Raw genomic sequence first — 21,824 nt, forward strand, 5'->3', positions numbered from 1 at the left:
CAGAATCAAATGTTAATATAGTCAGAAAACGTTAGATATAATAAACACAGAGAATTACTATTACTGTTTTAATTCAGCATGGGTTAGCAATTAGACACCCTGCAGTGCAAGGCTGTGAATACTCATAGATGAAGTATAAATTGTTCTGCCAAAGCTTATAACCTAAAGCAGTGTGGGAGCAAGAATACCTCTGTTATCATATAGTAAAATAGCAGAAAAATTGCTGTATGTCATCATTAATGTGTCTGGAGCATATGTCAGCAGGAGAATTGCTATGTTGAGGTAAGGATTCCTTTCTACTCTTTCTGGTGCCATATGCTGCCATAATTAGTGTAGGCAAAAGGTAATGAGAGTGCAGTGGAAAAGAGGGAACATGATGGGAAGCAGGATGATCTCTAAAGCTTTACTTTCGTGTCTTCCCTGCATAAAACATATGAAGCACAACACCTTTTTCTATCCAGATTTTTAATGTTATACTTCTGTTTTGGGAAGTGGCTTTGTCTCTCTCTTAGAACCACCATTTTTCACGTAGGCACGTTTATTTGTGCTGTAATTGCTACACCAGTCTCTCCCCAGTACCTGTGAATCTTTTTCCAGCTCTTGATTTTTCAGGTGGACTTTATAAATGAGATGAAGTTCATATTGGCTTGATTTAAAGATTACATAGTGTCTGTATTTAGAGATTTTTCATTCAAGGGCAAAGGGGAGTTCTCACACTGAGCTCTTAGGCACAGACAATACAGAGTTACCTTCCCCACTGATCGTTTTACTTGAATAGGTCATGAAGAGCTCACAGAAGAACTGTCAGGGACTGCCATTATATGGTATAGTCCCAGCAGGAGCAAGATAGATATGGAACTTCAATATGTTACCTAATTGTAGGTGAACTGCTATGGATTCAGAAATGTGGAAAATGTGAATGCTTTTCATTCCAAATCCAAATGTATAGCTATACTTCTTAGGTGAAATATTAGGTCTATTCAACTGACAGTTTTTCATTTATGTCAGTGGGACCAGGACCCGTAAAAGCAGCAAATATGATTTGGAAATCTAAGGTATGAATAAGCTTGGTTCTGTTCCTGATACTCACTCCTGACAGATTGAAACAGTACGAAAATGCTTTCAAGCGATATTTTGGACACTTTCAGTTTTACCCAAGACCAGTAAGTGTACACATACACATGTACGGAAGGATCACAGACAATATCATTTTTTACTCATCTGGGTTTAACTTTATATATAGTTTAAAACAATAATGAGATGAGCAACTATACAGTTTGAAAACGCCAATAAATATCTTTTTGCATCTTTAGAAAGCTATTCAAATTATTCTTTTCTATGCTGTCTCAGTACTTTTGATGTCTTACATTGCTCTGCCTTCTCTATCCTTTTGCAATGATTTTATCCTTTTAACAGCTTTTCAAGGCAGAAGTACATCCTCACCCTTTTAAAGCTGAGTTGGGGACAGGGCATGAATTAAAGGGCTTTCCTAATTCAATTGTGACAAAGCCAATACTCTAAGCTCAATTCTCCAAGCCCTGATTCAGCCAGACCAGCCTTGCTCACCAGGCTACCACAGCATCAGCCTGCTCCCCAGAGCTGCTCTCCCTGTTACATATTATCATAGCAAGGCCTTCCCAGAGCCAGATAGGTGTTCCACGGGGTTGGTGCCACTGCACCACTTCTTTTCTGTCACGTCTTTCTGTTCATACAGTGTACAACATGAGTTGAGCAGTCTCCAATGTGGAAGGCTGAAAACTGCTGCCCTGAGAAGCCTCTCCAGATTGTTCACCTTAGTTCCTGTCTGCCACACATCCAACCGGCACAGACAGCTCATGCAGCACACACTTGGCACTACTTCATTTTGCCTTCCTTCTTTTCATGTCAAAGCATAAGAGCCAAGACCCTTGGGCTCCACATGGGAAAAGTCTGGCAACTACCAAGCTCTGGAAGGCCTTGCCAAGAGCAGCATCCGACTGTGCCCTGCTGCCTGGCTGCTCTCCCCTGGCACCCTGGGCTATTGCACTATTGGCTGAGAAATTCATTTTGTGACTAGTGCAAGGTTGTGGCTCTGTTGAGATTTGTGTGCCCATGTTACCACCACTGTTGTGTGTAATGATCTTCTCTACTAGTCTAGCTGCCAGTCAGCAGCACGATAGACTTCTGCTGGCAACCCAGCAAGTGTTCTCTGCGTTATTTCCTTCTATTGCAGGAAGGGGAAGATGACATTTATCAATTGAAAACTATTTCCATGTATTTGCTGCTTTATTTTTGTTCTGCACCAAATAGGCCAAGTGCATATTTTGATTTGTATTCTCTTGTTCTGCATCTGTGGCCTCTCTGCATCTGTTTGTAGGTCTCTATTTAAGATGTATACTTGTTGCAGCAGACAACTTCCAGTCAAATTTCTATTTCCTTTGCAATAGCTTAGAGATAGTGCAAGGAGATGAACCTAGTGCAAGAAGCTTACAATCAAATAGGTTCCACCCCCTTGCCCACACCCTGTTGTCATATAAGCCCTTGTGAACTGTAAGCTGGTGGCATGATCTAATTTATAAAAACAAACCCAAAACTACAAAAAAATAAAGAAACCCCACAAAGCAACTCTAAATTTCACTGCTGCAGTGACAAGTCTAAAATAAACAGTAGTTGGCACACCAGAGAACACAGCTCTGTATCCCTCCACACAGATGCTTCAATGTGCTTGTGATTTTCAGAAGGGAGTAGGTACATGCAGGTGCGTAAGGTCGGGGTTAAGCACCTTAAAAAAAGAGAAAGATCAGATTTTCACAACTGCTGTGCAGTCAGTAGATCCTGCTGAAGCCCAGAGTAGGAAGTGGAGCTTTGTATCCTGTATTTCTGTGGTTTTTATAGTGCTTTTCTTAATGAGCCTGTTCTAAGCATTTGCTGGCACAGCCCTCACAAAAATGAACAAAGAACAATCATCCTAACTGTACTGTAATATAACAATAAGTAAAAAATGTGGTAGGAAAGACAAAGTACTACTTTTACAATATCCTGTGCCAAATCACAGGTTATACAATTCAGTTCCTTATTTGCACAGCCAACAGGGCTTTGTAAGAGCAATCAGGGAAGATAATACAATCCATTTTAAATTCTCATTACTTTAGAAGTGTTGAATCTTCTTAAATTGTTTCGGGGTTAATTGAGAATTTGCAGCTTTACAATAGTAGGAATTGTTTAGGCTGCCCTTGTTTCATTTTTTTTCGTGCATACCTTTGTTGCAAAGTTATAAAAAACAACAATAAAAAAAAGAAACAAAGCAGCAAAATGAAATAATGATCTGCATCGTTGCTGTTCTAGTAACTCATTTTTAGGAGTGATAAAGCTCGGGTATTGATTAATGTTTAAATGGTTATTAAGTGGAAGGACATGTTGGGTTGATGGAATGTCTCACTGTGCACTAGCATTTGCCTTTTTGATTCTTTCTCAGATGTTCCCCAAGGGATAGTTTCTGCTCCTGGGGAAGCCAGTGGTGAAACTCTGAGTGACTTTTGAGGGAGTGTGAACGAGCCAAGTGTTTTCAGTGTTTGTCCTTTTTCTCATAAATCGCAAAAGATTCTGTTTCCCAAATCTGTCTTTTCATTTATTTTCACATAAGAAAAGCTCATAAAAATGTGGACATTTTCATGGCTGTATATATTGAAGTTTGGATCCTGAGACTGCCTGCCTGAACACCAGCATGTTCCTATATGCCATGGAAAAGCCAGGCTGGCTCAGCAGTCCTGAGCAGGCTGCATTTTTCAAGCCTGAAGCGAAGCCTCAGTAAGACCAGCAGTAATGTGGCTTCTGAAATCAGCCATGTTCATCCTCTGTAGGATGACATCACTTTCCTTGGAGCTACAACAAAGAAATTTTGAGGCACCTGATGATTTTTGTGGTGAGAGATATTCCTCTGATGCACTAAGAGAAGGCTTTCTGCTAATAGCAATCCTGTTTTTCAAAGACAAAACTCGATGTGTTTTCTTTGAACTATGATTCTTTTGAAATACGAGCACTTTATTGGTCTTTAAAGTATAATGGCAACCTATAGAATAGTTTATTTAAATGGACCTGTGGGCCACATGACAAATTCATAGCAATTCTAAGACATAAATTCAAGTCTTGCTCTGCCTCTGGCTAACCCAGATCTAACAGATACCTGATCTGCAGGCTGTGGAAGGATATCTGCTTCCAGCCTGCATTTCTCAGGCCTGAGCTCCTGTATGTGCAATGTCTCATTTGTGAAAGAGGAAACCAATTTGCCCAGAACTTTGCCCTTTTTAACAATTAAGTTTTTTTCCTGCTGAATATTATGGTGTCTATGCCCAAAATTTATTATTCAAAGGCTTGTTATTCAAAGGCTATTATAAGTCAAATCTGTTCTCATCTTTCCTAACTCATATGGGAAAAAGAAACCATCTTTGTTTAATGACACCTTCCCATGGCAGGATTTTAAATGTTGGAGGGGAAGTTCCTGTGCTGAGGGATGGAGGAGATCCATTCCTCAGTTCCTTTAATAGTCTTTTACAGTGCCATCTTAATCACAGGATTTAAGCTTGAGCCTTGCATTAAGTAATTTGCTTTTGTTTTTCTTTTACCTTCTGCCAACGATCAGACCAACTACTCAAACACAGTAAGATTTGCTGTGTAAATAATGAATGATGCTAATGGCCATCTCGGCCACTTGCCAGCTCAGAGTTCTGGCTCTGCCTGGCTCTTCTGAGACCCCAAGCAAAAATCCAAAGTTCTCAAACTCTGCCTGATCAAAATAACTGGCCAGTGAAAAAGCACAAGTACTACAGGACTGAGAGGTCTGAAATGAAGTCTGGGGGGTCAAAGGCAGCTGAAGAGGACAGCAGCCCTCTTTGGTAGCTATGATAACAGACATCCCTTAACAGTCTACTAGAGGGATCTAGCAACTCACCACTTACTTTCCTACTTTTCAGGGGGCACAAGAGGCTGAAACATGCCTCTGAAATACACATTCAATGAGACCACGTCTGTCTTTATTTGCCTGCAATTTATTCTTTCCTCTTCTAGCACCTGACACTTTATTTCATTTTACTTACTTTTTTTTTTTGCTCCCCTAACAATCTGTTCTTTTTGATTATTCCCTCAGGAAATAGCTGCACTGATAAATTATTTCTGGCAGCATTATTGTCACACAGGACACCTTTCAGACAAATGGCTCTATGAGGCACTGGCTAGGTACATACTCATCAAAAAAGAGCAGGTTCCATGTCAATTACATTCATGTCATAACAACTTCTGTGTTTTTCTTCAGGTATTCAGTTTACAAGGATCCAGCAGGCTGGCTAGAAATCAACCCTACCAACGGTACCATTGGCACCACGGCTGTTCTGGATCGGGAGTCTCCTCATGTTCAGAACAACGTATACACTGCTCTCTTTCTGGCAATAGACAGTGGTGAGTAACTGTTATGGAACAGTTAGTAACTGTTCATTCAAGTATGTGACTATTTTTTTACCCTGCTTTAAATTTTCTCAACAGAAAGGTGCCTGTCTAAAGTTAAGCAGGTAGGTGGCCACCTAAAGTTATTGGAGATCATTGTGACCAACAGAAAACAGAGGCATTAACTTAGAACAGCTTTGGTTTAAGGTTACAATTCACACATTTGTTTCTATGCTGAGATCTTAATGCAAGATGCAAATAGTCTAGGCACATTGTTGAAAAGTAATAAATCATCTTTATCAGAGTTAATTTCTTCATAATATTTGAGGAGTTAGCAAGCCTAAGGCACCTAAATACCAATAACAACTCATCCTCGAGACACTGAGTTCTATTCTATCCACTACAACGACAGTGACAATAAAAACCTAAGTACAAACCTTGTTAAAATGCAATAATTTTTACATATTGTGTGGATTAAAGTTCCTTCTGTCAAATAAAATCAAAATTAAACTATCTAGTGAAAATGCAGTGAGTGACTTTGGAGCAGGGAAAGAAAGAGAAAACCCTGAAGGTTCCAAATCTCCAGAGCTAAAGGCACAAAATAAATAAAAGATTTGTCTGTAATAGAACAGCTAATATGCTAATGCTTTTTCACAGCTGCAGCTGGTTTAGCCCTGGTGATGAATTGTAAAATGTTCTTTTTTAGGAGAGTAATTCCATATTTTGGTAACCACATGACTCAGGGAACATTTGCAGGGTCTGACAGGAAAAAGGAAATATTGCCTTAAGTATAAAAGAAAGAAATTCTGCTGAGATGATGATTTACTTGTGTTTTCATATACATATTTTTCACAGAAAATTTCCATGGAAAAAGGGAGCACTGAACCTATTTCTGTCTTTTACTTGCTATCAGATAAAGATTTTAAAGTGGATTTTAAAATCTGGTACACTGGGTACGATGAAAGTAGAAAATTCAGGATGGTGTAACTGAGGGATTATCAAAGGGACAAAGTTGCATGTTTTAAAGGTGGAGTTAAATAATTTCAATTAGAATAAATGGAACAAGAAGCTGTGTGTTTTTGCCTGTGGAAACCAGTCTGAATGACAGAGGATTTTGGGTATGCCTTTATGTTGCATTTAGGGCAGTAATAGGCATTGCACATGTGTTCTAAGGCAATGGCCTTGCTGCTAGAGCATCCCTCTTAATGGCCAGAATTTTTTCCAGTCTAAAAAAAAAAACAAGGGAAGGGAAAGGTGTCTGTAAGCTGAACAGCAGAGCAAGAGAAGATATTTAACATGGGTTAGAGAAAAGTAATCTTGTTCTGTTGAGGTACTGAGTCAGCATCTAATTCAGGTGGCTGTATGTTGATCTGTAACCCTGCAGTACTGCTAGCACTGGAGCTAATCTGCTCCAACGTTATTGACTTCTTCAGATGAAGTAATTAGAAACCACATGTGTGCATTTAGTACTGTCATGCTAAGGTGTTAATAATGATCATTCAGAGCTATTGCACTACTTCACTGTATGTAGCTCAGCCACACATGGAAGTGGCAACAAACAGCAGAATTTAAATAGCTGATATTAACCTTTGGGTCTGTACCTCCCCTTGTAGTCTAAGGCCAGCTGGCATCTAAGTGGCATGTGGCTGCTCTCTCACTCCTTTCTGTTGGTGGGATGGGGAGAACTGCAAAAAAAAAAGGGCAAAACCTCATGAGCTGAGAAAAGGACAGTTAAACAGGACAACACAAGGAGAGCAGAAACAATAATATACTAATAAAAGAATATATAAAGTGGGTGATTCACAGTGTAATTGCTCACCACCTAGAACCTGGCACTGAGCCATGGTCCCTCATCCCCATGGCCAGCTCCCTCAGTCATACACTGAGCATGACATGTATGGCATGGAATATCCCCTTGGCTGGTTTGAGTCAGCTGTCCTGGCTGTGCACTGAACTGCTTGTGAAAATTAACTCTACCCCAGCAAACCCAGGACACCCCAGATTAGTTACCAAACAGCTTGTAACTTAGAGGCAGGTTGGAGAAATTATCTCCTGGTCTGTATAAATATGTAAGAGTGAAATATGTAAGAGTGAGAGTTGAGAGGAGCAGGAGCTCCTCTGGAGCTCCAGCCTCAACATCACTCACACACAGGTACTTACCTCTGGTCACAGTGGGCCAGGAGAGCAGCACTGGATCCAGCTGGAAGCAAAGCTTCCCTTTGGGCACAGGCTTCAGGTCACAAACTCTCTGCCTGAGGTTTGATACCTTCTGTTTGCAGAGGGATCGATGCTGCCTGTGCACATAGGTGCTGCCAGGCTGAAGTCTCAGCCTAGCCTCTGTGGCTAAAGCAGCCAAGGAAGCTTTGTAATTGATTTCAGTGGGTAGGTCTGGGGCTCTGCCTGGTCCCCTGCAGCTATGACTGGGACTGACAATGGCCCTGGAAGGTGTTCCCCAACTTCTTTCCAGGCAACTGATAATTTAACTAGCAAAGCTGTGAAATCCATTTCATTTTTCCAGCCATCATAGATAATGTCCATCTTGAAAAGGGGACATTACATTAGATGATAAGCCAAATCATGGTAGACTAATGTGAAATGAATACAGAAGTCTTTCAGGACTTTGAAAGAAGATTATTTTAACTTGGAAAAAAAAACCCCTCAGATTGAATCTAACTCAGATTGAATCTAACTGTATGCATGCTCTTTAAAACAGCATTGTCCACAAACTGCAAATCCCTTTTTTTCAGGTTAGTAAGTGTAGCCTATCTAATACCAGTGAATCTGGTTAGGACTTTTATGTGAGAGGGCAGCCAGAGGCAGGATTAAGAACTGCCAAATGAGATAGGGTGGTAAATTGAAAATGGAGAAGCATTTCCAATAGAGGAAGTCATTTGCTTGTGCTAACAGACAGGGGGTGAAAAGAGAGGAGAGGAAAAAACACCCCATACTTAATCAGAGCTATTTCTTTCAGAAGCATTCAGTGTAGGTTATTACTTCCTTTGGCTTATCATCTCTAAATCAAATCTGAGATGTGTTGGCACATGGGCTGAGGAAGTCTGAGCTGTCACAGACTTTCCTTTTCTTAACTGGGGAATACAGAAGAGCTGAGGTAGTGTCCACTGCAGAGCACAGCAGCAGGAGCTGGTTCCCAGGGCAGCTCCAGGTGTCACACAGAGCTCTTAACCCAGCCCAGCCCCACACCAGTGCTCGTGAGGCTTGCAGGGACAGGAGCAGTGGAGGGTGTCTGTGTGCTGGGTTTTAACGGTCTAAAATCAAATCGATAAAACCTCGGACCTTAGACCTGGTGAAAGATGGTGGAGTCACTGTCCCTGGAGCTGTTTAAGAGACAGTTGGATGTTACACTTAGGGAAATGGTCTAGTGGTTGATAGGGCTGGGACAAAGGCTGGACTCAATGAGCTTAAAGATCTCTTCCAGCTGAAATGATTCTATGAGTCTGTTCTACAAAAACAGCAAATACATTATTTTCCATCAGTATTCATGACCTATAGAGTTTATATAATTACAGAAAAGACACTGTTGTCCTGTCACATTCCATGACCACCTCTTTTTAAAATGACCTGATATTTGTGAGCTATCTTGGATAGAGTGGAAGCAGTCGAAAACAAAACTCACAGTGATACTTTCTCCGTACCCTTTCACTCACGGCAGTAGCGAATCTGGCATTGGATGCAGCAGGCACTGGCTTCTTGGTATTAGGCTTCAGTGCAGGGGACAAGTGCCAGGGCATTTTTATTATTTGTAAACTGTTGAAGATGTCTGTCAAGTAAAAGCAGGAGCCTCATACGTGGTAGTTCTTTATATAAAATCATCACAGCTTTATCTTTTTTCAGTACATGACAAAAGTATTTAGCAGTAGGACAGTTTCCACGAGTGGACCACAGGAAATGGAGTGATTCCACTGAAGGAAATAATTGAGTTGTAACATTATTTTTGAACCTTTTGGTATTATTTTCCAGGGTTATCAAATTAACTGCAGACAAAGACATTGAAGTAGGGGTTGTATTCTTTCTGATCTAAACGGTTTCTATACCTTCCCAAACACAACTGAAATGATATGTCAGAGCAAATGTGATGGACACAGTACTAATTTTATAGATAATAAAGTCTGACATTTTATTGGGGGAAATTTCACTTTAAAAAGGCTGTTTTGGAATGAATATTCTAATTTTCCCTCTACTTTTGATTTGTGTAAAGGTCAAGGTAGTGTCTTTAGAATATGAAAACTTTTTATTAAAGTCTTCTGTGGACATAGAGTCTCTGGTCTATTAAAGAAGAAATTAAACAGTGGTAGGAAATATCATGAAGCAGAGTTAACACATTGAAGTGTCATGAACTGTGTTTAGTCTGAAAATGAGCTTCTAATGTGACAAAGTCAGGTTTATGTGAACTTTGAAAACATTAGAGGTTTCATTGAGTTGACAAAAGGGCCAATAGTGGTGACCATTTCTTGAATTTAGCCTTCTAATCACTAAAAACAAGGCAATATCACAAGGACACAGGGCAATTCTTGGGAGTATATCTGTAAGACGCACATGTGTTAAATACGGGCAAGAAATCATTAGAGTTTGTGAAATCTACTTGGAACAGACCTTCCAATGGTGCTTCATGACACCGTTTGTAGTGTCATCCTACAGATTCTATTATACACTGGAGGACTTGGGATGACTATGGTAAAGCAGAATACCCATATGTTATTCTCATAAGGTCAATCATTCTGAAAGATTTACAGGAATGGTCTTTTTTTTCCTCTAATATTCTGAGAGCTTGAGTTACGATTTACAAAAAGTAAGGAAGAGGAAACCCATGACAATTTTGGAGGTGACACTAAAAAATATCTGGAAAACTAATGAAATCTGAAAAAAATGGAATAGATTTCTCTCTTTAAGAGGAATGAATAATAAAATATATCCAGATGAACCTTAGTTGTGCAGTGATCACTCACATTACAGCTGAGGAACACGATCCGCTGGGGAATGTCCCCGTTGAATAACTTTTCTTTCTGTAGAAAAACTTTCCTTACCTTTGTTTGCCTGGTACGTGGAAAAGCCACCTGAGCTGTTCAAGTGTGTCAGCTGCTGGTGACAAGTGTTGAAACATTGCTGATTTGGTTAAATGCAGTTATTAGCTTCCCTTTTCTCCTGCCACCCCTCTGGAGTGCCACCCACACAAAGCCAGGCAGCAATTTCTCCCGTTGAGACAGATCCTCTCAGCTGGTGTAAGTGTGCCATCTTCCTCTCCTGCTGTCCTCACCACCAGGGAACAACTGAGGTAAAAATTTGGAATATTAGTACTTTTACTATATTAAACATAGAGGAGGATGGATGTGATTAAAAACATGGCATCTCTTCCAGATATTAAAGACACTCAGGGAGGGACTTAAGGGTTCAAAATATGAACTGATGCAGCTTTGAATGCTCTAAATCACAGTAAGCTCCATTTTCTTGCAGCAACATTGCATGAGTGAAAAAAATTGTTTTGTTTTCTGGAAGAGGTTTGTTCCCTACATGACATCCCCATCCACAGTGTCTGACATTACAGGCCTCTGTATGGCAGTTGTCCACCAGCACTGGCAGGATGGCCAACAGGAGGGCTGAGCTGCAGGAACTGTAACCTCTATTTAATGGAGTGTGTGTATTTGAGCAAGGTAAAGGTTGAGAGATATGGAGGAGTATAAAAATGTATGAATCTAGATTGGTGTGATTTCAGTGTTTGCCTCAAGCTACACTGGCCAGTTCAAAACACCAGCCTGGCTATGGCCTCTGTGGCTGTGGCCAGTCGTATGTGTCTAAATCAAGTAGCTGAGTGGCAGTGGTTCAATCTCTTTGTTGCACGTGCAAAGCCAAATGAGGAAGAAGCAAGTCTTGATCTCACTCTTTCCTTTGTTTGCAAGGAACAGGTGAACTACACCCAAGCAATTCTGCATCTCATTTATTGTGCTAAGCCTCGATACTCCTCATCATTAAAAAGAAAAATTATCATTCTGTGCCACATGTAATGAACAGTAACAGACAACATCTAGAAAAAATGGAGACACAAAGAGATGTGTTACAGTTTGCAATTAGAACTTTTCCTTACATGTATCCAACCTGTCTTTTTCCTTCATGATGTACATAATTAAATTACCACAGATTGATTCCACCTCAAACATGCTATTTTTGAAGAAATCGGGCAATTAGTTGCCATGGCAACCCAATTAAGCCAGTTTTATACCCCTTATCTTAATTGCTGTATTAATTGAGAAGAGAAAATAAATTGAATAGTCATCCTTTTCTTGCCATTTTAAATTTCAGTAAAATATGAATTGCACACAAAATATTGTTTTAATTTGTCATCACCGACTCGTGATTAGAAAAAGAAATGAGAACGCTGAAAACAGTGTTTAAGACGGATGGCATATGTCAGTAGCAATTTGATACACTGAAAGAGCTCTGCTCTTTTCAAATGTAATTACTGAAAAACAGGATCTGCATATATTACTTGAGTGAATGAAGGAAGGATGGGAACTTTTAAAGGCTATTTATTTTCTAAAGTTTGAAAAATATCTGTGTGCCAATAGACAGAGAAAATGAAACTTCAGCCCGTGGGAAATTTGGGACCTTCTTCACACAAAATGTCAGCATATGGCATTTGTGAGACCAGTTCTCTGATTCGGAGCAGCACACCCAGATCTTGGTCTCTTCCCACTCTAGTGGTTCCATTTACTTTGGATGAAACATTAATAGAGTTCAGCTAGAACACAAGACGTAATGGAATGTGCCTGTCTGAGGATTTATGCCTGCAGTGAGGGTACCTGCTGCCAAATCACCTGGTACACACGCATTTTCTGAGTAGAAAAACAGCATATGGAGGGGGAAAAAAGAACCATGAGGGAGGAGACAGAAATCTGTGTTTAGATTTTGATAGCAGTATCATTAGAAAGCATGAAGCTTTGTTTCTCACAGTCCATGTTTGAAGTACAGTCATTTAAAGAGAGAACGCGTTACTTAGCTGAACCACGTCCCTCACAGCCTGGCTGCACAGCTCACTCCAAGCCATTCAGAAACCTCCACAATGCTCTTTTAACTCTTTATTCTCCTCTCTTGCTGTATTCTCCTTCAGGCAAATATAAGCCAAAGATAGAGGAATTGATGTAAATTCCACACCCTAGGCAGTCCTACATTTTATAGTTAGTTACACATGAGTAAAATGAAGGAAATTCTATAGTCACCATTGCAGTTCCAAATTGACCTCAATGTAACTATGATTCAGGTGTGGTTTACAGAAGTTTTAAGAGATAAGGTTTTACTCATGATGGTTCAGAAGAAAGGTAACTTCCAGAAATTAGCAAACTCACATTCTTAAAGGCTTTTTCCCTCCCCCTCAGACACGGAGAAAAGTCGTTCTTCCAGTAATGGCTCACTCATTTTGTATCATCTGTGTAACTTTGTTAGCCAGCAAAAAAAAGTAGAAGAGGGGGGAAAAAGTTGGAATTGAGCTTTCTGGGTTGTATAAGTGACAGTGATAGTGGATTAAAAACTGTTACTAAATGGTAAACCATAAGTATTCTCATGAAATTTAGAATAAATGGATTTCCACTCTGTCAGCTTGAGAGGGAATCTGGATGGCAATGGGTACCCCATTGAGTGCTCCAGGAATTAAAAGGCCTTTTAATTTCTGCATCATGACATAGAAGGGCATAGATAATATGTATTAATTTGATGGGGCTAGAAGCTAAATTTAAGAAGAAGAAATGAGTACAGAAGTCTTGTTACTATTCATAACGAGTATAATGAGTGAAAAGGGATAGTTCATGCTCCATTCTTCCTCAAAACTGTCTGTCTGGCTTCTAGCAATACTGTGAGTTAGATCTGTGTGGCAGCTGGGTTCTCTAGAATGGCTGACTTCTTAGGAACAGATATTCTTATTATACCCATTTAGTTTAGTTTATAAAATCCTTTGAATCTTAAAATAAAAATAATACTCATTCTGAAAGAAAAATAATGTAACAAATACACCTCAGTTATCCCAAAAGAGGGATCTGAAAATCTCTGCACTCAGGAAGCTCGGGCAGGATGGACGGCATCAGTTTAATTCTTTGATTTTGGGTGGTCTGTTGATGAAAGAATGTGATTTTATGACTTTAACAGCAATGTTCAAGCAGTTGTTTTACTTGGATATGTTCTTAAAACTCTTTCCACTGCTTTAAGGAATATACATCTCCATTTTCAAGGACATTTGAAACTCACCATAATCTCAAATGCCCAAATCTATTCATTTTCTAAGTTCCAGATATGTTTTTGATTGCTTGGAAAATGTAATCAGGGTCATTTAGGCTAATCTCGAGGGAAAGCTGGAAGAAAAGGATTAAATCTTCACGACATTTTTTTCTCTTTGAGATGCACTTAAGCAACTCTTCTGTCTTATAAATGTTCTACCAGTTCAGAACAATGATTCTGAGCAGCTTCTGTAAGTACACACTGGCAATCTACTGTAGATGGATGACTGCTATCTACTATGTTCACACTCAGCTCAGGTACTCCTAGAAGAGAATAGAGTGTCTAAGCATGGTAACTGTTGTGATTCCAACATTGAAGTGCCTAAATTGTCTCTCCCATCGTTGCCTCTCTTGATAGAGCTCGATTAGTGGGGAAAAACACAACTGAATGTGAAAATAGTAGGTTAACATGTCCCAGATACCTCTGTAGCCAGAGATGTGTTCCCCAAGGCTTCCATACCATTAAGTGAAAAAATGCATGAACTCAAAATGATCCATGAAAGTCATACTTGAGTTAAAACGTGTAAAATCCACTTTGATGTTAATAATTTGAGGATACAGAATATTCATTAAAAATCATTAGCATCTGTGTTGCCTATTTTACAGCTTCTGTAGATATTTCTGCACAGGATAAGGTGAGACACTAAGTCATGAGTATGAGCTTGCTCATGCAATGTGGATCCTTCTATCAGTCTTTTATAATGCCAACAGTAGGAAGACAAAATAGAAGCTACATTGTGCAAAGAAGTAGTATGCTGTGTGGGCAACCCTCAGTCACGTTGTGAGCTTTGCTTTGGTTACTCCTAAAAATTAAGTTCTCAGCTTTCACTGGCTTTTTAGGGGTGTTTGGCTCCTTGTCATGTGAGATACATCAGAAATCTCACCTGCTGTGTGGCAATTCCTAACTCTGTAGTTTTGCTATCCTTTCAAATAACTGAGAGCCCTTGGTGTTTCAATGTGAACTGATTAGGAATGTCTCAATTCAGTTTCAAAGCAGCCCAGCTACTGCCTTTAATTTCACGGAGCACAGCTCAGCCATATTAGAAATCTGTACACAACAGCGTCACATTTCTGTAGAAAAACTCCAAAGTGGAACATGAAATGGCTCTTCATGTCCATAAAAATGTTATGCTCAGATTAAATGCATCATCAGCCATTCAACCATACTATTGCTTGTTAGACATGCCATTTTATGTAAGTCTTGATACTTAAGAGAAATGTCATCTTAGTCCACAGCCATCATTGTGCATAATTGGGATCTTTTAAGAAAATGACTACCTGATTGGCAGACTCATTTGAGCAGTTAGATGTCTAAATGCCATCATTGCTCCTATGAGAACTTTTTGGACCAAAACTGAATGCCAGCTTTTAAACTTCTTGGCCATGTGTTTCTACAGAAGGCTTATAATTTAAGACTTTCCACTAATAACTCTAATATGATTCTGCGTGGCTTTTCATTAAAATTCACTTACACAGTTCCACACAAAGTATCTTCTATAATATTTCTTTTGGAACTATTTTTTTTAAACTAAAGGTAGCGCCATGGTCACTTCTGGTGATAGCACTAAAATCCAATTTAACACATACATCTTCCCTTGCATTACAGACTCTGGCTCCCAGACAATAGACTCATCATCTCCTACAGCACTTTCTAACTCAGAAAACAGAACTACCTTTGTCAGTTCATTTTTCACTTGTTGCATCTTACAACAGCAGTTGCTATTGCCTCACTGAAGACTGCTATTAGCTTTGTATGTAGTCTAATGCAAAGATATGAAGCCATTACCAGCCCTGATCCAATTCAGATAAGTGTATTGTACATTTGTAGTTGCAGCATATTCTAAGTGGAATCTGTAGTTTTTTGTGTCGCTGATCAACATTCCAGTCGTGCAGGCTTTAACCAACCTCAAAGATCTCACTTGCATTTTGAAACTGAAATTACTTGTTAAGTTTTTCAGTCTTGCTGTGGATGATTAAAATCAGGATTCAATACCAAGATTTCTTTTTCAGTATAAAATTAACCTCTTTCAGTCTCTGTTTTAGTCGCATTTACACACGTGTTCGTTCCAGTTTGTCACAGTATATGCAGAGCTATGGCCCTGGGGGGAGCCTTAGCAGGAATTTAAAATAATCTCTGTCCCAAATGGTTCTAAAGGCACCTAAAGGTTTAAAGTGTTCAGCCTCGGGAGGAATGGCCAATTCAGCTCAGTGACAAAAATGGCAGTGGAGCTCTTTTGAAAAGCTGCTCCCAAGGGCTGTTGGACAGAGCCCTTTATCTGGGCTTATGCATTAATTCTGCTTGCAGCTGCGAGGTTTTACAGCACAAATTAAGAGAAGTTTTATATCAGAATTAAAAGATGCTTCAGAAATCTTCCCCTCAAAACCAAAGCTGTCTTGAGAGCGTGGGATTTTTGAATTATTTGAAAGGCATAATACTGTCAGATTCATGAAAGTCATATATTCCCCAGGGATATGTTGTGACCATCTTTCCTTACTTCAGTTCTTGTTGCAGTTTTTATGACATGTGTGTTAACAAGCTTCAGTTTAGAACCTTGACATTTGCTTATTTTTCCTTTGGAGGTCTTCAAAAATCACCAAAAGAGTTTGTTTAAACCATTATAAATAAACCAACCAGAGAATAAGTCATCAAAGCAGACAGAAGCCGTTTCCTTTCTGTTTGTGCGCAGTAGTTGACTGTCCCATAAGCCGTGCAAAGAGAGCAAAACATTTGCATGGCAGAGAAAATGCAGCTATATCTGCAGTACATAAATAACAGTACATTCATAATGCTGCTGGCTTTGTAATTTCAAAAGGCAGATTTTAATATTACTGACTTCAAAGAAAGATAAGAAGGGCAGTGCATAAGACATTATCAGTCCAGTGTGGAAATAATGCATTCAGAATTAAAGACAGCAGTTTAATTAAGTGCATGAAAGGCTGGCTTTTATGATCATATTTCAAATACTTGAATGTCTTTTCATCCATTCTGCCATACGACTTTACTTAATAATATATCAAGAACAAAAAGAAGTATTGGAGTCTTTCTGCAAATTCAATTAGTCCAATAAAAAGTGAAAAATAATTTCTTTTTCATTAAGAAGAACTCAACCCTAACCCTTCTGATGACAAAGTGCACCATGAGGAGGGGAGGAAGCTAAAGAACTATGAAAACCCTGCCTTTGTTATGTATTTATGTGTGCATGAAACAGAGGAAGTGTCACCATTAGTAACATTTGTTATTGAAAGGACTAATTGCATTCTGCTACAGTTTGTAGTTTATCAGATCCAGACCACAGGGTATTTGTTTCTCCTTTAGGATGTACTTGCAGTGCAGCAGTAATTCCGTGGTTTATTGGGCTGCTATAGGCAGGATAATTATGCTAAAATGTACCTCTTTCAGTGCTAAACTTAAAACTACCATGACACATTGCACTAGTGCTTTACAGGTTAAGTGCAACCTCTCGAATCCTTTCTACCTGCTAAGGCTTTATAGCTGGAGGGAGTGCAGAAATCATAGATCTTGTGTACTAAACCAGAGAAATGAGTAACACAAACAACCCAGAAGTGCAGCATTTCAAATGAGAAATTATTAAGTATGGTATACAATGAGGGAAGCAATGTGCAGTTAAAAGGTGATGGCAAAGGGATCTCTAACAAGATATGGAGCCTTAGACTGAGAGCTGTAGGTTACTGGCTCAACCATGGCACACATCTGTAGTGACTGAAAGTTATTACCACTTGTCAGCTCCTCTCTGACCTCTGTGAAATGAGGTGCGAGTCTCAGGCCAGCTCCCAGTGGGCAGATGCCTGTGCTACAAACACTTCCAGTCCCACAGCTGGTTTATGAGTCACAACCTTGGCAAAAGGCTTGTAGCAGTACCATGGTGAGCAAACAACATCCTCTCCTCTGAAGCTGTGTCTCTCAGGTTCAGGATTGAGGCATGCTGGCAAATAATTTGTGAAAGCCTGAAACTCCACTGCTAACACAGAGTGACTCTGGTTAAACAAAGGGTCTCATTTTCCAGAGATGTGTGTTGACAAGTTTCACTTCTGCTGACATAACTAAATGTGGCCCTAAGGGTTGCTGGGGAACAATCTGGTCCTGTTCTGTTTATGGGCACCCACAATACAAAATGATTCCTCTCTGCTGTCCTTTCTCCTCTTACTTGTCTTGTTCTTGCATCTTTAATACCATGCTGTCTAACTAGAGGATGTTTCTGCCTCTGTTTCTCAGTATATTTACAAATAGATTCTTTCCCAGATAACTATTCACATCCTAATCTCATTTTAACTTCAAAATCTTCCTCTCTCAGAGGTTCCTTAGAATAATCACCCATACTGTAGACAATCAGACAGGCTGCAATCTGACAATACAGCAATGCATTACCATATTGACTCATCAGCTTTTTAAAGCAAGAATTTTCTTATAACAGAGGTAAGAACTCTAATTTTTCTTTTCCCTTTGCAAGCACACAGGCACAAACAAGAGCAAAGATTTATGAGTGTATGATTTCATAAACATATGTTTGTTTTTTCACATAGGTAACCCTCCTGCTACAGGTACAGGAACTTTACACATCACTTTAGAGGATGTCAATGACAACGTCCCATCCCTTTATCCAACACTGGCAAAAGTTTGTGACGATGCAAAAGATCTCAGGGTAGTGGTGCTAGGAGCATCAGATAAAGACCTTCATCCCAACACAGATCCGTTCAAATTTGAACTGAGTAAGCAATCTGGCCCAGAAAAATTGTGGAGAATTACCAAGCTTAACAGTAAGTCTATTGGTTTTTTTCTTATGCATTTAGTCCTCCCACCTCTACATCCCAGAGTACTACTCACCCTGAGATTTCCCATTATGTGATTGAGGAGCAGTTGTGCACTGAATTCTTGCAGTCTTGCAGGATGGACCCAGTGCTGCTGTGATGGTTTTGCTCAGAGCAGCTGTTTGCTGGGACATACCAAGTCTGTCTGCATTTGCTCTGAACCTTTTTTCCTCTTCTTCTGCACTGACCAAACTTTTCTCTCTCAGCTTTGCATGAAAGCAAGGCTACTGGGGACTTTAGAGTTTTGTAAAGGTTATCATGTTTCATGGCATGGAATTTGTTTTATTGAGATGCACAGGGCTTTGCTATAAGATAATGTGAAACGTTTCCATAGACTTTAGCATTGTACTTGAAAATCTTCCTAAGTTTAAGTATTTGAACTCTTCATAAAAGGAATATCAAGTGGACTGGAACCATGCGGTATTGGTAAGAGGATCAAAGCACATGCTACGTAACTGCAGCAGGTTGGCATGGTCAATTGTGGGCACAAAGTATTACCTTTCTTTTCAATGTAGATTATTTCTATTGTTTTCTAGCATGTTTTACTTACCCCTGTCATTATCAAATCCTTTAGCAGTTGAGTTAATATTCCTCCTAGGAATGAAGTGAAGGAGTCTTTCTCTTTGCTGTTCTCCAGACATCAAATCATCACTCTATTAAACCCCCTAAAAAAGAGTGAGCACACTCACCTGTGTGCCAGTGGCTGTTATGAGCCTCTGTTATTCAGCTGGAGCAGATCTAGGGGTTTGAAGGGGTGTTACTTCTCTTTATTGCCTCTTCAGTCAAACTGGGGAAGCAGCTTTGCCTGTGCTCCCTTGCAAAAAAAGTTTTTCCCTTTAGTAAATAGATATATTCTTCCCTCTCATGTTGCTTTGGGGGTGACATGCTTTAGTATTTCATTAGTGTATGAGCTTCTGACAGTAATTCGCAGACCAAATAAAGGATTTTTAAAAAGGGCTCTAAAAGTCTTTATTTTGCTGGGTTTAGAATAAGTTTGCAATTAATTAGCTCTCAGACCATAGACCAATTTCTGGGCTGTCACCTCCAATGCAATTCTTTAACCTTTGCCTTAGAGTGTTCTTAATTTCTCATGAATAACTGTGGCATGTTTGACATTGTGTGCAGACTCCCCTTTCCTTCCAGATAACCCCTGTCTGGCTAACTCTCACCTCATCCTCTGCAGATACTCATGCTCAGGTCGTCCTGCTTCAAAACCTGAAAAAGGCCAATTACAACATCCCAATCTCAGTCACAGATTCTGGACAACCACCACTGACTAACAACACAGAACTGAAATTACAAGTGTGTTCCTGCAAGAAATCCAAAATGGACTGCAGTGCAACTGATGCCCTTCATATCAGCATGACCCTTATCCTTCTTTCACTCTTCAGTTTATTGTGTAAGTCTTTTCCTCAACTGTAAGTAATGAAGTATTATTTACGTGCTCATTTGACCCTGCATGGGAAAAGCTACCAAAGGAGAAGGTAAATTCATACACTGAGATCATAATGCAGTAAGTCTGGGGGGTTGTTTCTTGAGGAAGTAGCTATAAGAAAGAAGGAGGGAGTAGGGGGGGTTTTATAGTCAAAAAATAACACAAATGCCTGGTTGTCAAATTAAGAAATAGAAGGAATAATTTTAAGAAGAATCAAAGAGAATTAGAGTTAGCATATGATAAACTAAGAAGTACCAGCTGTAGTAGCAGATTTGTGAGACGTTTTCTTTCATCTCTCCCCACTTGAATTCCATTCAAAAACAGAAACAGGAGATTAAAGGTGTTCTTGTAACAATAGCTGTTCTGGGTCACCATGAAAATGAGTACTGTCTGCTTCAATCTCTTGTTCTCTATAAATGCACAAGCAACTGGAACAGGAGGAACTTATTCAAAATTCTGGGCTCAGAGCCACCCAGAATTGATAATCAAATTGCAAGTCTGGACTGGAAGGCAGAGAGAACTGATACCTAAAGGAAGTTTGTTCTGATTCTGAAAAAGCTTCCTAAAGGAGACTTGCAAAATTCCTACTTTGAATTGGAATGAGTACAACAAATCCCAGAAGGACTGAAGAGTAGGAATTCAAAGCCATGGAATCCCAGCATCTAACCTAGAAGTGTCCCTGGCTTGTCCTGTGACAGCTGCCAGGAAATGTTTTGATGCAGAACTATTTTGAGTTCCATATCTGTTAAAAAGGAATAGCTGTGTCCTCTAACTGTGATAGTAAATCTGTTATTCAGTTGCTATTATCGTCATCTTATGTTAGTAAAATGCACTGTACGGTGAATGAATACCTGAGCCGTGGTGAAAGGCCTTACATTCTTGCTGAGATAAAATCTACCTTGAGGGAGAGGTAGAGGTCAAGGCAGAGACAGCTTACACATCTGAGGCTTGCTGTATACTTGATTACAGGTCTTGTCAGTTTTTTTCTTATAGTGTGTTGCATTTATCCCAAAAGGTTAGCATGAAGGTCATTGGGAGAGAATTAGAACTAGCTAATGTTTGTGATGCTCTTTGAAGATGAAAAGGACTATATAAATGCTAAGTGCAAATTCATGCTCTTTGTTCCAATCAGTGACATCTGAAGTATCTCCACTGGCTTTGGTTCAGTTATCTGGAACCAAACACAGTCTTCAGCTCTTCCAAGTAGTATGTTAAAAGAAATGTGACAGTAAGTGACACTGTAGCATGAGTGATATAAATATGCACTCCATTGATTCAAATGTATCCTTGTTACCTCTTCATAACCGTTGCTGGTGCTACACTAGGAGTGACTTTCACCACTGGAATTACTTTCCTATGTGATGTGATTTGCACTTGAACTTTATTTACATCAATGCATCTGCTCAGAATACAATGAGGTAGAGCAAAGCTTTTTGTTTCTGAAAGTAATCATGTTGCTTTTTCCTAACCCTCAAAGTCAAATCATTTTCCTTACACTGAATTATAAAAACCAGTTCTAAGTATTGGAAACCTTTTGAGTTGCACTTATTGACTACAGATCTTCTCCAGCTTAACTGTGGCCAGAATATTGGCCTCTGGCATTTGAATGGTGTGTGATGCTCTGAATGACAGAGGGATTCCCTCTCCTGCTGTAAAAGAAGAGATAGCATTGTGTAGTCCTTACATTGTGAAACAACACAGGCATGCCTAGAGCCTTTCTGCAACCTTACCTTTGTTCAGAGTACTGTAATAAGTATGGAGAGAGTTGTAATTTTAGACAAAGAGTGGAGTAAGTTTGCACACATAATCTGACAGCAGTGTGACGTTGCAGTCTCTTGCCTGAGCAATAAAACTAAAACAAAGGGAAATAG

General features: G+C 39.5%; 1 protein-coding gene across 2 annotated transcripts in view; it reads left to right on the forward strand.

Annotated features, from left to right (window-relative positions):
* CDH13 (cadherin 13) overlaps positions 1-21,824 on the forward strand; it is a 454,402-nt gene that overhangs the window by 415,294 nt on the left and 17,284 nt on the right. Inside the window, exons 11-13 of one of the 2 annotated variants that reach the window (XM_062007637.1) lie at positions 5,288-5,430; positions 18,234-18,467; positions 19,702-19,917. In XM_062007637.1, coding sequence (XP_061863621.1) covers positions 5,288-5,430; positions 18,234-18,467; positions 19,702-19,917 — 593 coding nt within the window. Of the gene's footprint in view, positions 1-5,287; positions 5,431-18,233; positions 18,468-19,701; positions 19,941-21,824 lie in introns of those variants that run through there. The other variant, XM_062007636.1, reaches the window with a different exon arrangement.

Source organism: Colius striatus, chromosome 14, assembly GCF_028858725.1.
Source record: "Colius striatus isolate bColStr4 chromosome 14, bColStr4.1.hap1, whole genome shotgun sequence".
Lineage (NCBI taxonomy): Eukaryota > Metazoa > Chordata > Aves > Coliiformes > Coliidae > Colius > Colius striatus.